The 13,065-nt window shown below is 43.4% G+C and overlaps 1 protein-coding gene across 3 annotated transcripts in view; it reads left to right on the top strand.

Moving 5' to 3' along the window:
• Positions 1–7,324, top strand: part of NHSL2 (NHS like 2) — a 218,875-nt gene extending 211,551 nt beyond the window's left edge. For all 3 annotated transcript variants that reach the window (XM_066580945.1, XM_066580946.1, XM_066580947.1), the window contains exons 7-8: positions 2,017–2,146; positions 2,237–7,324. In XM_066580945.1, coding sequence (XP_066437042.1) covers positions 2,017–2,146; positions 2,237–2,549 — 443 coding nt within the window. In that variant the 3' untranslated portion in view covers positions 2,550–7,324. The remainder of the gene's footprint in view (positions 1–2,016; positions 2,147–2,236) is intronic.
• The last annotated feature ends 5,741 nt before the right edge of the window (positions 7,325–13,065 follow it).

The following is a 13,065-nucleotide window of genomic DNA, read 5'->3' as shown; positions in this document are numbered from 1 at the left end:
ACGATGTATATTACAAAGTGCATTAATATGGCCATACAGAAGTGTATAGCCCCACTTACTGCCGCGAGACAACCCTTTTAAGGCTGCCCAGAAGAAACTTTTATATCTCTTGTCACCCCTACGTCCTTATAGTCTGTAACCTCCTGTGACCAACTTGTTTGGTGTATGTGTCCCTGATTTGCATATGTTGGTGCTATATAAAAAAGATTATTATTATTATTATTATTAATAATGGCATTTTATACTGGCCAAAAGGTTACCCAATGTAATAACCGCTGATCCTCATAGGCTGGCTGTGCATCTTCTGTTCACATGGGAAATTCCGCTCAGATGGTGATAACTAGCAAAACTACAAATAATTTTTTTTACCTAACATGATAAGTTGCTTGCCACTGGGAGTTTCACTTACTTCTAACTTTCTGTCCACTGACTATTGTCATGGTAAATCTGTCTGGTAGCAGAAACACTGAACCAGATTGCAGAAAATTGGGTTAGTCGTTGCTTGTTGCTGTCTCATACTGTCTATTAAAGTATATGGAAGGGCAGGAGGAGGAGGGAGCTACTGAAGGGTAAAAGAGGCAGGGAGGCTCACACACAGTTATAGCCACAGCGTCTAGTAAGTGTTTTAGTTAAATTAAGTGCTGGATTCACATCTATACTGCAGTATAAGGTTCTTCATGCAGTTCCTTTTCTGTATATGGGAGATAAAGGAGCAGGATCTTCTACTCTCTCTGTGCAGTGTATAGTAAGCATCATAGCAGCTAGTGCCCACCCACCAGCTCAGGGAAGACTGATAATTAGATATAGAGCCTGCAGAGAGGTTAGCTGTAGAAAAATACCATATTCGAATCATATAATGGACAGAAATAGTGTTATTCCTCATGTACACACATATACATATGGCAGCTTATTCTGAAAAGTTAGCTGAAAAGCTTGATACACTTTAATAACTGTACAAATATAAAGTTCTGCAACTTTTCTAATAAACTTTGTATTTCAGTTCTTTACCCATTTATATATTGCAGTTTGATGTCAGTTAATTAGAACTTCTTGTTTACATTCAGAGGCACCTGAAACCGGCTCTCAACTCATAAATGGATGAAATTGCATAAGTCTAGACAATGCTCTATGAGCTAAATACCTACACTGTATGTCATTTTATCCACTTGTTTTTGGCCTTGGAATGTAAACAAGAAAGTTTTCATTAACAGACAGCAAGTCTGTTTTCCTCTTTGCAGGCTCTATATCTAATTATCAGTCTTCCCTGAGCTGGTGGGTGGAGACTAACTGCTATGATGTCTACTATACACTGCACAAAGAAAGAATAGGATATCCTGCTTCTCTATCTCTAATATACCGAGAAGACATAGCGTGAAGAACATTATACTGGGTTTTGCTAACATTATACACTGCTTTTGCTAAAATGTATCAGTCTAGAGTCTAGTCTGTTTATGGAAAAATGCAACATATTCAATTTGCTGTAATATTTGTTTTATTCCTCATTCACTGCAACAGCAAAAACTAATACTTTGAAACTTGCATGTAAAGGCCACTACAGTTTTCTATAGCATCATCTTAAGGAACATTTCTAGAACTGTTTCTATAACACTTTGTTCTTCTGCGGCTTTCACTCTGACGTGTTAAAATCGTACCAAAATTCAAAGTTTGTGCTCAGCCTGAGATTCTAAGGGTACTTTTACATCTGCGTTGGAACCTGCAGCCAGAAGTTCCGTCACTGATGCGGCTGAAAATATTGGCAGGAAAAGCGCTGCATGCAGCACTTTCTCTTTCGTCCAAAAGCTGGCCAACTGGGTGGAAAGCGGGTGGACACCATTATGGTCAATGGAGTTCACCCGGCACAGAGATGAAGCCGATTAGCCTCGGGGATTGCCCTTTCCTGCTCCCTGAACGGAGCAGGAAAGCGGAATCCCCAGTGCACATTCGAAAGCACCCTAACCCACTGTACCATAATTTATGGTGTTAGCTGCTTAAACCCATTGTGTTTTTGTTCCATAGGAAATTACATAGAAAGTCAAGAAGAAAGCAAATGTGTATCAAGCAAAACAGCAGACTCCATCATTGAAGATGATGACGAGGTGTTTGTGAGTTCACGAACCACTGAAGATTTATTTACGGTCATTCACAGGTATGAGCGATTTTACTAGAAGTTACTAGCCTATCCCTTATTACAAACAATCCAAATAATTCCTGAAACCTCGTTTTATTATTTTCTCAGGTCAAAAAGGAAGTTACTTGGTTGGAAAGACTCTGGAGACTCATTTGGTAGCAGACAAAGTTCAGTGTCACCGGTCAAAAATTCATCGAGCTCAAATAGTGACTCTTCATACGGAACCTTGAGCATAAGTCGGACTTCCAGCAAAAACGAAGACTTTAAGGCTCTTCTCCAAAGAAAGGGCAGCAAGAGCAGCTTGGGTAGCCGCCCATCGGCTGCAGAGCTTTTAAAAACCACCAATCCTTTGGCAAGGAGAGTGATGAATGAGTTTGCGCCAGAAATAGAAAAAAGTGGCCACACAAAAACTTTGCCTTGATAACTTTCTCCAAGGCTTGAAGAAGAAGCAGTGTAATCTTAAATCTGAACATATATGCCAAATTTGCATCCTAGTAAGTCACACAGGGATTTACCATTTGTAGATATCTGGCATTGCACAGTGCATGAATGAGGAGGGCTTTAGGCCATTTTCTTAAAGGACTGAATTTAGCTACAGAGATCTAAAATACTCTAAACGGACAGTAGTTTCTAAGCCATGTTGTGAGGCACCAGTTGTAATAATAATGTGACATCTAACACATCTCTTTCCTGGAATAGACAGGAATATGTGCATGGCATCCAGATATTGTTTTGCAGTTACTATGAGCTTTGCATTTTGTAGTATATATTTCATTTTATATGTATTTCTCCCATCCAATTTGGGAGATCGGAAACAAATATGAGCTACGACTTGACGACCCTCTGCAATACGGCCAAGTATTAGAACATAGCCTACTGAAATTGTATATATCCACTGAACCAAAACACCAATAGCTTAATATGAACCTATTAATATCATAATCATTGACCTACAGTGTATTATGCAAATCATTTTGGACACATATTGAAAAATACAGAAACTTTTTTGGAAACTTTTTGGAGCCGTGTAGCAAGGGCCAAACTTATTGTCATGAGTTCCTTCACATATATATCTATGAATGTAACCATTACTTCTTTTCATATACTGGATTAACTTTTCAATGGTAATGGTCCTTTAAATACTGGCATACATCACATCTCGATGGCTCAATCTTTCTCCTAGATTTAGTGGCCTTTTCTTCTGATACGGTAATGTAAAGGATCTATATGTGGACTCTATCCTCCAACCTTTCTCAGATGCAAATTTTAACAATTCAAGAGTTAGTACAACTATCCTGGTGGTGTTGATGTACATGTGGATACTGTAGATAATGCCAGCTATTCCGCCAATATTGTGATGTATTTCAAGTCGCTGTATCTTTGTACATTTGACCTACAAGAGGAGCCATAACATTGACCAGGATAGCAACGTGAATCTTCTACCATCTGTGAATTGACAATCAAAAGTGCTGGTGACATCATGATCATGTAAAAAGTCCAAGGGGCATGTATATAAAATGCACACCTAATTAAAATAAAACACACAACATGTACGTATATGATCTACTGTATAAAGAATTACGTTATGAGAAAAGAACATGGCACTGTTCGTCATTTTCCTCCTTACTTGATAGAAGTATCGGTGATGCCACCCATGGTTTCATTTTTACATCAGTCACTCATAGATTTCTCTTTTATACATGAGGATACATTTTGTAAAAACCAGCGCCAATACATGATATATAACACGTTTCTACGTAACTTGTGATTACTTTTGAGATCACTTGTTTTCCTTTCCGTCTTTCCGAGCAGATGCCTGTTGACATGAGGGGATATAACGCCGACAAACGATCATTTCTAGGTCATCAGATTTCATTAACGACCAATGAGCACATATTCACTGATCGGACAACGACTGGGAACATTTGCTCAATACATTTTTTTTACATGATGATCGCTCCATGCAAAAGAGCTTTAAAGGGATGTACCTATATAAGCATTTCATGGCCCAGATGGGAAAATATGGCCCTCTGTTTCCAACCACCTGTCGGAGACAGACGAGTGTTTTAGCCCATTTCAATGGGACCTGCAGAAACATTGCTGGGCCAAAGCACTTGGCTGTTCCCTCCCTCGGAGGGATTGGAAGGCTGAGTCAACTCAGAGCTGGCTACCTGACCTTGGAGGGAGAGAAGGCTGAGTCAACCTTGAGCTACCTGAACCATGCGGGGATTGAACCCGCAACCTTCAGGTTGTGAGCGAGAGCTTAGGACTGCAAGGAGACAACAACATGCAGCTCTCACTTGCTTGTCCATGTAAACAGTGTAAGCCATGGTTGATACAGTTAGGCAAAAAACTAATGTATGGATTTACATCACGCATGGCACTGCGCCTCCTTCCCATGCAGTCAGCTATAAACGTTTGAGGCCAATTCAAAATAGTTTTTCTGACAATGATCACCCTCTATAACAGAGTTGGATTGGAAATGCACTTTTCAGACGATGCCACTGAAGCTTTCCATGGCATTGAATACATGGTTGCACTCAGTATGCTAGAGCAGGAGCTGTTCTTTAGCGTTTTACCCTTTCTGCCTAATAGAGGGCTATCCTGGGTGGGGTGCCCCCTTCAATGATTATCCATATGCCATACAGTATGAACAGGGGTTGTCCAACTCTTCCGATAAATTGGTGCTAAAAACTAAAAAGAGGTCAACGGCCTAGATCTCTGTTAAAGGAGTTCTCCACTGTGGACAATTCCTCCTTGCTAGGCAGTCGTTTTACAATAAGTTGAACACAAAGTGCCCCCCAGCGATCAACTGTAATCTGTGGAGAAACCAAGCAACAAGTGTTCGGTTTCCCTGCAGTGCCTCCACAGGGGAAATTGAGAATTACACAATTCTCATTAATATCACAGGTTTGTCTATGTAATAAAGGACTGGTCCTCCAGAGTACGGGCTACGTTTTCTAACTCTGCTCCAATTTGGCCAAGACATTACCTGAACAGGATTCTCGAATAAATAAAAATCAGTTTTCTAAACCGGACAACCTCTTTTATCCAAATTCATCAACAGCTTACACAGTTGTAGCTGCACAGTATTACTTTCTAATGGAATGAGCACTTTTATGAAAAGCTAAGCCCTCTAATGGGAAAGATAAGGCTATTCTAAAACCTATGCCTGACTAAGGGCCAGTTTACATCTCGTCTGAGATTTGGTCCATTTGTGCTATTAGGTTTTCTGTTTAAAATTCCCAAAACAGCACCCCTGGAAGGAACCCGGCTGGATACTATCTCTGCCATTAATGAAACCTGTTTTGGCAGGATTCTGTTTGTTTTTCTTTTTAGCAGAAAAAGAGTCCACCGTGGGGTATTAGTGTTTCTTGACGCCACTGGAAACTAGAGGTTTGACAGAAGGAACGCCCCTCTTACACCCCTAGCTCCCGATTGGCTCAAGGAACTGAGGTTGTGGAAGGCAGTAAAGTGGATGGAGAAGTGCCGTGGTAAGGGACAGTGGAGCCCTCCGTATGTTATCTGCAGCTCACCTGCAGCATCTAAGCATTTGTCCCCCCCGGCCTCCCAGCTCTCCTCCTTGTTCTGCTGTATGCGGCGCAGTGTCTGTAACACTCACTCCCCTGCTGCAGTTGCCACCCTGGCCATGTGCGGCACATGTGAGGAAGTATTGCCTCCGATGCTGCCTCCTTCCTGTTCTGATGCTGTGGGTGGACGGCATGGCTTAGTTAATAGAGGGCTGCCGCTGTGTTCTCTTACATGCGGACCGGGGGAAAGGAAGGTGGGGTAGGAGGGGAGGGGAGGACACTCAGCGGGCCGCTGGCATACACACTTGACGCTCCTGTGGCCTACCTCATGGTGACCCCTGTGTACGATGTAACACAGAGCGGGGTGCCTTGATCTGCACAACCGGAGGAGAGGCGCTTTGACTTGAGCAAAAGCGCGGGTCCAGCAAGGGCACCGAATGAATAGGGGGTGCCTTCTTCTGGCCGGGCGGCCGGGAGGGTATTTCAGCAGCCCAAATGCGACCCTCCAGCAGGGGCCCTCAAGTAACCCAGGTGCATAGCTCCCTACATTGCAGCTGCAGCATAAGCTTAGTGGCTGCCAGGACCTGCAGCCCATCTAGCTCTGCAACCAATCAGGTACAGGGGGCGTCACCCTTCCTGTCAATCTTGACTCCACCAGCTCTTCCTGGTGGCGTCAAGAAACACTAATACCCCACCGTGGTGCTCTTTATGGCACAGAATGCTGGAAACAAATGATAACATGCCGAAAGCGACACCCATTGGCCTCCATTTCAGATTTCTTTAATGGCAGGGCTAGTTTTCATACAGGGGTGCTGTCTTTTGGATGTGAAAGCCTGATGGCACTTTTGGTCAGAATCCCAAACGAGATGTGAACAGACTCTTCAGCTGTTTCTAAGCTTCATGTCTCATGTCATGAACGCCCATCTTCTAGCTGACAGTATTAGAAATGACTAAGTATATAAAATAAATGATTTTTGTCTGCTGCATAGAGTTACATATCTGTATTTTTCTAGAAAACTGAATGTTTTGGGACAGACATAGAACCTCGGTAAGGACAGCCCAGATTTTACATAACTTTTTGAACCCCGTGAGTAATGGAACGCTGCAACATTCATACAATTTGTAGCCCTTAAATAAGGTAATTTGTGTTTATATTTCGCCCATTATACCAAATCATATAGACTTCTAGAGTCAACAGGCAATAGATAAAACTGCTCCATGGATCTGGCTAACCCAACTGTATAAATAAGCACTCTACTAAAAGCCGTGGATTACAACCAAGCTACCATACAATACCACTTGTTAATCCGCATCACTGTACAGTAAGGCATTTTCTAATTCTATATACATAATATCTCTGGATATATCTGGATTTGTACTTTGTAATTACTGAACATACGGAACTCACTTTCTATTGGAAACGTTGGAGCCTTGAGCTATGATGATGCTTTCAATCAGTGTCTATTCTTTATCTGAAGGAGGTTAGATCTTCACAGCCTACTTAAGGGTGTCCTTGCGTGGGCAAGAAGAATACTGCATATTCTAGGACTGTTCTTCTGAGTGGAGAATGACGATGAGCATTTGTGTATAATTTCAAATGTATTCATTCGTATTGCCTTTTATTTTGCATCCAGGTAATAAAATGTATTGGTTTACTAAAGCTATACATTTATATACTGTTCTTTATTTTATGTCAATAGCAAGTTTTCAAAAATACAATACAAAGATACATAAATTAGGCAGGTTTCATATCTGCGTCGGAACCTTCGGTTGGAGGTTCCATCACCGACCCGGCTCACTATACCGGAAGAAATGGCGCTGCATGCAGCGCTTTTTCTTCCATCCAAAAGAGGGGGAAGTAAAGCGGAATTCGAACAAACCCCATTGCAGTCAATGGGGTCCATTCGGCGCTATTCGGTGAAATGGAGCTGTTCGACCATGGGGATTCCCCTTTCCTGCTCCCTGAATGGAGTAGGAAAGCGGAACCCCGTGTGCAGATGTGAAACCACCCTTAGATGATCACCTGAAATCATGTGCCCACCTTCCTTTCTGATATAAAGTCCTCCACTCTCCTGGGAAGGTCTTCCATTTTTGTATACACTGTTATCTACTTCATCATTGCCTGACCTATTCTGTGAGTTTGTGCCGTCAAACACTAAGGTTACAGCGTCAACTAGATGTTTCGGCTACTTTACCGCTTCCCAACACACATACGGCTATATACGTCCTAATACCCCATGCAGTTAGTACATATATAGACACGCACAGCCCGCTCCATACATGATGGGTATCGGCTGTCTTTGACAGCAGCCTACAGTAGTTGTGTTTGGACATAATTCAGATTAAGGCCGTTAACTGTTAAGTGTCTTCAAAGGTCCCGATGTGACAAGATCTCGGGGTTTCCGTCCAAGTGTCATGACATCCTGGGGCCTTTTGAAGGCCCCCAAGGGCGGCTATGATTGTTTGCCTATTAAAACGTATCTGGCACATGTCTCCAATAGGAAGCCTGTAATACAGTATAATGCAATGCTATACTTCATAGAAAAATAACTAAAAAAAAAAGACTTTTTAATAATTACAAAAACTAAAAAACATTAAGCAGGCTTTTTCGGAACAAAAAATGAAAAAAAAACCATAATCGCTGCATCTGTTAAGGTCCAGTTTATTAAAATATTACATTATTAATCCCATATGGTGAATGACGTCAGAAAAAAATGCAATGCGAGAATTACACTTTTTTGGTCACTCTGTCTCCAAGAAAAAAAAAAAAATAAGAGATAAAAAAAAAAAATCTTATGAACCCCAAACTAGTATCAATAAAAAACGCGCCCTCACACCGGACTATCAACGGAAAAATAAAAAACTTATGATATTTTGAAAGTGGGAATGCCAAAACTGCAGAATGTGACCTGCAAGCAGGAGCGTCAATGACCCTTGGTCATGAAAGGGTTAATAATAGAGATGAGCGAACTTACTCGTTTATGGCGTTTTTGCACTCGAGCACTGCTTTTTCTGAGTAACCGACTACTCGGGCGAAAAGATTCGGGGGGCGCCGGGGGTGAGCGGGGGGTTGCAGAGGGGAGTGGGGGGGGGGGGAGAGAAAGAGAGAGAGCTCCCCCCTGTTCCCCACTGCTACCCCCCGCTCCACCACGCCGCCCCCCGGCGCCCCCCGAATCTTTTCGCTGGAGTAGTCAGTTACTCGGAAAAAGCAGTGCTCGAGTGCAAAAATGCCCTAAACGAGTACGTTCGCTCATCTCTAGTTAATAAGAACTGACAACGTATTACAGACGCAAAACCTGGCCCAATTATTGGTCAATTCACCAGGATTGCAAAACTTCCAGGATAGTTAGTGCAAATAGGGGACTTTTGCCAGCGTTTGTGAAAAAATGGACGTGTCCGTGATTTTTATGAGGCCAGCGACGTTGGAGCAGGTCGATGTTATTGTATCAGTAAATGCTGGCTATGAGGTCATGCCACTATATTGAACTTTAGCTTATATGATTCATTATGGTTTTCTAATGTGTGTGTAAAAATGTTGGCTGTTTGTGATTTTCGGATATGCCGTCCACCGCATGGTAGCGCAGTCCTCGCGGGGCTCAGCAGTACAACCAAGCGCCGACACATGGGGACATCAGCAGCTCCGAAGACACGATCGGACCACAGTGACTTGAGAATAAAGAGTTTGGGAATAAAATGTGGTATTGATTGGAGAATGAATAGAGAGCGTTCAGCAGCAGAAGTTTATTTAAGGCTTCATTCACATGCCCAAAAGACCCCACTGACTAAACTTAAAAGAGTTAAAATTGCTGAGGATCCGCGTAAAAAAACGCTTCAAAAGCTGCAGCAATGGCAATACCCTCATAATCACTGCACATTACAGATTTTAGATGGCTTCATACAGCCTAAGGGCTTATGTCCATGGGCATAAGTGTAAAACAGCGTGGATCTCCTGTGCCATATTACACATATACGGAGGACTATCAGCCGGGTATACAATGCGCATGTCCGGGAATATGGCGTCACGGACATGCACAGTGTGAATTTTTTCTTTTTCAAATTCCCCGCTCTGTTTAGAGTGGGGACGTGTTTTTAAATGCTGCCCTCTCGAAATGCCTGCGTTGGGGTGTTTCGATACGGAGCCCATAAGAGGGCTCCATACGGCCCCCTGTCCACGGCCATTGCGGAATATCACTACTTGGGTAAAGCTGGGTTTATACGGGACAAATCCATCTGCTCACTCCTATACCTTCCACAGAAGCGATAGTTGTTCTGTGAACGGAGGGCGCTGGAAATCTTCTGTCCGCCTGCCTTCATTGACTGTGAACAGGCAGCGGTCCATAGATGAACATGTTTACAGAGGTCGAAAGTAACTCCGAGAAATGTCCTGTCGGCGGCAGCATGTACGATTATCACCGGCAAGGATACGGGCGATAGTCTCTCCATCCATGTAAAGGTACAGAACGTAAACAGGCTTGAAGTGGTCATACTGTGAGTACGAAACAAAGTAAGCTATTCTAAACACATAGGCTGGCTCACACGGGGTGGATTTGCAGCCCCTCCGCACCGAAATTCCGCGGCATTTGCGGTAGCAGCAAAGCGGATGGAATTTTGAAACTCCCGTCCACAAGCTGTGGAAATAATCCGTAAAAAACCTGCGCCAATATTCACTCGTGGTGCAGAACTCAATTCCGCAGCGGTCAATTTTATCATCCTTTCCGCTGCAGAATTCACCTCTTCTTCTCAAAAAAATCGACACAAATTGGTCCGGGTTTAGAAACAGGCTTTCCCCCACAAACCCGCCCCGTGTGAACGAAGCCTAAAGCATCTTCCATGGATGTTTTATACATGTTATTTTTAATATTTTTAACTCTTTTGAAGACGAATAATGGATACAATCTACATTTCTGAACAAGAATTGCCCGATCCGCAACTAATATGCTTGCCTGGCGCTTGCTCCCATCAAGCCCCTCCCATAAATCTGCCGGCGGTGGGCTTTTCCCTGCACCATCAAGACATATGGGTGAACAAGCTATGAGCTGAATCAACAATTTTCTATTCTGGCCTGGTGACAATCTCCCTTTAAGAAAAAAAAAGCTTCACTTTTTTCCCATCGCTGCGTATATGATAATCGTTTCGCTCAGAGAGTGGGAGGCAAATGGAACATTTTGATGTAGCTGTCACCATAATTAGTGAGGATTATTCCACCCACGTTCGTGCACATTAGACCATAGGGAAAGATAGTCAGAAATTGCCTGTTTACTTTATTGTAGCCTTGTTAAATCTACAATTGTTCAGGCCAGTTCTAAACATGGTAGATAAATGAGGTTTTGTGTTTGGCAAGTGACCAATAGGACAGTAAACACTATCTTCAAGAAGAGAGTTTAGAAGCAGAACAGCAGCTGTGTTGGTCAGCAGCTATAATTACATGCAGAGTAGAGGAAAAGAGAAGGTCGGCTCATGTGCAAGGGGGAGCCTTCTGTTTTATGGACATGATATAGGGACCCGTAGCTATAGGCTCGTGGGCTTGGGTGCAAGAGTTCAACTTAGGTCCCCTCCTCCCCGCAACTACTTCTCATAGCGGCTGGCCATGGTTTGCCTACAACTTGCTGCCGCATTGCTGGGTCTCTTATGTGAACCACTAATGTAGCTATAGTAGCCAGGGGGCATTCCTTGAGACTACGAAGATCGAGACCCAAGACATATGTTCCTTTCCCCCTTTGAAAAGAAATACATTGGAGACAGCATATCAAAAGAAATTTTTATAACACAACAGACATAGAAACATCAGCTCAATTGTAGTATACCTCTAAATGATGCAGTCACCAAATGATAGATACCAGCTCTACACAGTGATAGTGATTGCAGTACGGTTACCTCTAGTAAAAATAGGTGACGTCTTTTCTGATGGGATTTGTTCTCTGTGCCTTTTCTTCTCTACCTGGGCCCAGATTGCCATGAAGACTTCTTCCAGCCACAATTCAGCTCAGCACACTCTCCACATCTTCTCACTAAATCCAGTGTCCCTCTCATAGTAAAGGTTTCCCCTTGTATTCTTGGGCCTTTCTTAGATTCACTGATGCATTCAACAGGCAAGCAGTTACAATTGTGACCACTGCAATCCCTACAGCTGGATATGGGAACGCCAAGATTTTTGGGTGTATGTTAGTTAGTATGGTATATAAATTATTTGTATAGTCAAAGAGTAAATCCTTGCTCATTGAGGCCCTCGATGTGCAGCTGATGCCAAGGGTTCTGCCAAACATGCAGGACTTGTTCGGGCTTTTTAAGGCTGCTTTCACACGTGTGGATTTTGATGCGGAATTGAAAATGGTTTTAATTCTGCTGTCAATTCTGCATCAAAATCCGCATGTAGAAATGTTGGTTTTGAAGCAGAATACCGCAGCAGCGGAGGGCGGGTGTGGTGTACATGGGTGTAGGCGCAAAAATGCATCATGCTCTATATCTGTGCACCAACAGTCTGCTTAGGAGTCTGTGGAGGGTGCACAAATGAGCACAGAGATATGCATGGGTATGCACAAAACATTGAGCATACCCGCGAACACCGCCACCTAATTTGGCTTAATAGCCATTAAAATCAGGGTGGGGTGATTCCCCTGCCCCTGTCAACGAGCAGTGCCTGCGCAAATATGCATAGTATTTGCGCAGGCATGCACACATAAACAACTCCTCCTTGCACAGGAGCGAGCACGTGGAACCGCCATAAGGATGCTTTCAGATGGGCCGAATAATTGTGCATTCCACAACCAGATTCTGCACCAAAATCTGCAAATCTCCATGCGAATTAAGTCTGTAAATCAGTCTGCAGTTCCGCTTCAAACTCCACAATGAGGCCTGCGGGTGTTGGTGCGGAACTCACAGTGGCAGAATAAGCTGAGTACTTAAGTGCAAAATGTGGAATAATTCCCCCCAATGTAAAAGCCCCCCCCCCCCCCCTCATGCTACCTTTACACTGGCGTGAAAATCGTGTAAGATTTGTGCCATTGTGAGACGCTCAAATATAAACCCCTCTCTTTTGCATGGCTTCATACACATTAGCAATGTTTTTCTGCATGGCACCGCTATTACGGACACGTTTTTATACGATCATCTGAAACACCCCTGTTTCTGCCACTGGGCGGAGAGTGCAACTGCCCGGGGTGCACAACCAGGGTGGGCCAAAAATGCTGTAAAAAAATCCATACTCTCCTATCTTGCTGCTCTGGGGTCCAGCCTTTACAATCTACGCTGCAATTGGTTCCCTGTGGTGTAGAACGATCCGTGACCGCCGCTGCCAGTCCTCAGCATTGCTAAACCTGGTGCCAGGCTGCAGTGATCATGTGATCACTCAACCCAGGAGTCAGCGTGAAACAGAAAACCCCATGGGGATGGCTTGATAGGCAGTCTGGT

This window comes from Eleutherodactylus coqui, chromosome 10 (assembly GCF_035609145.1).
Source record: "Eleutherodactylus coqui strain aEleCoq1 chromosome 10, aEleCoq1.hap1, whole genome shotgun sequence".
Classification (NCBI taxonomy): Eukaryota; Metazoa; Chordata; class Amphibia; order Anura; family Eleutherodactylidae; genus Eleutherodactylus; species Eleutherodactylus coqui.
Note: the sequence above shows the minus strand (reverse complement) of the source record. Positions and strands in the feature narration are given on the sequence as shown.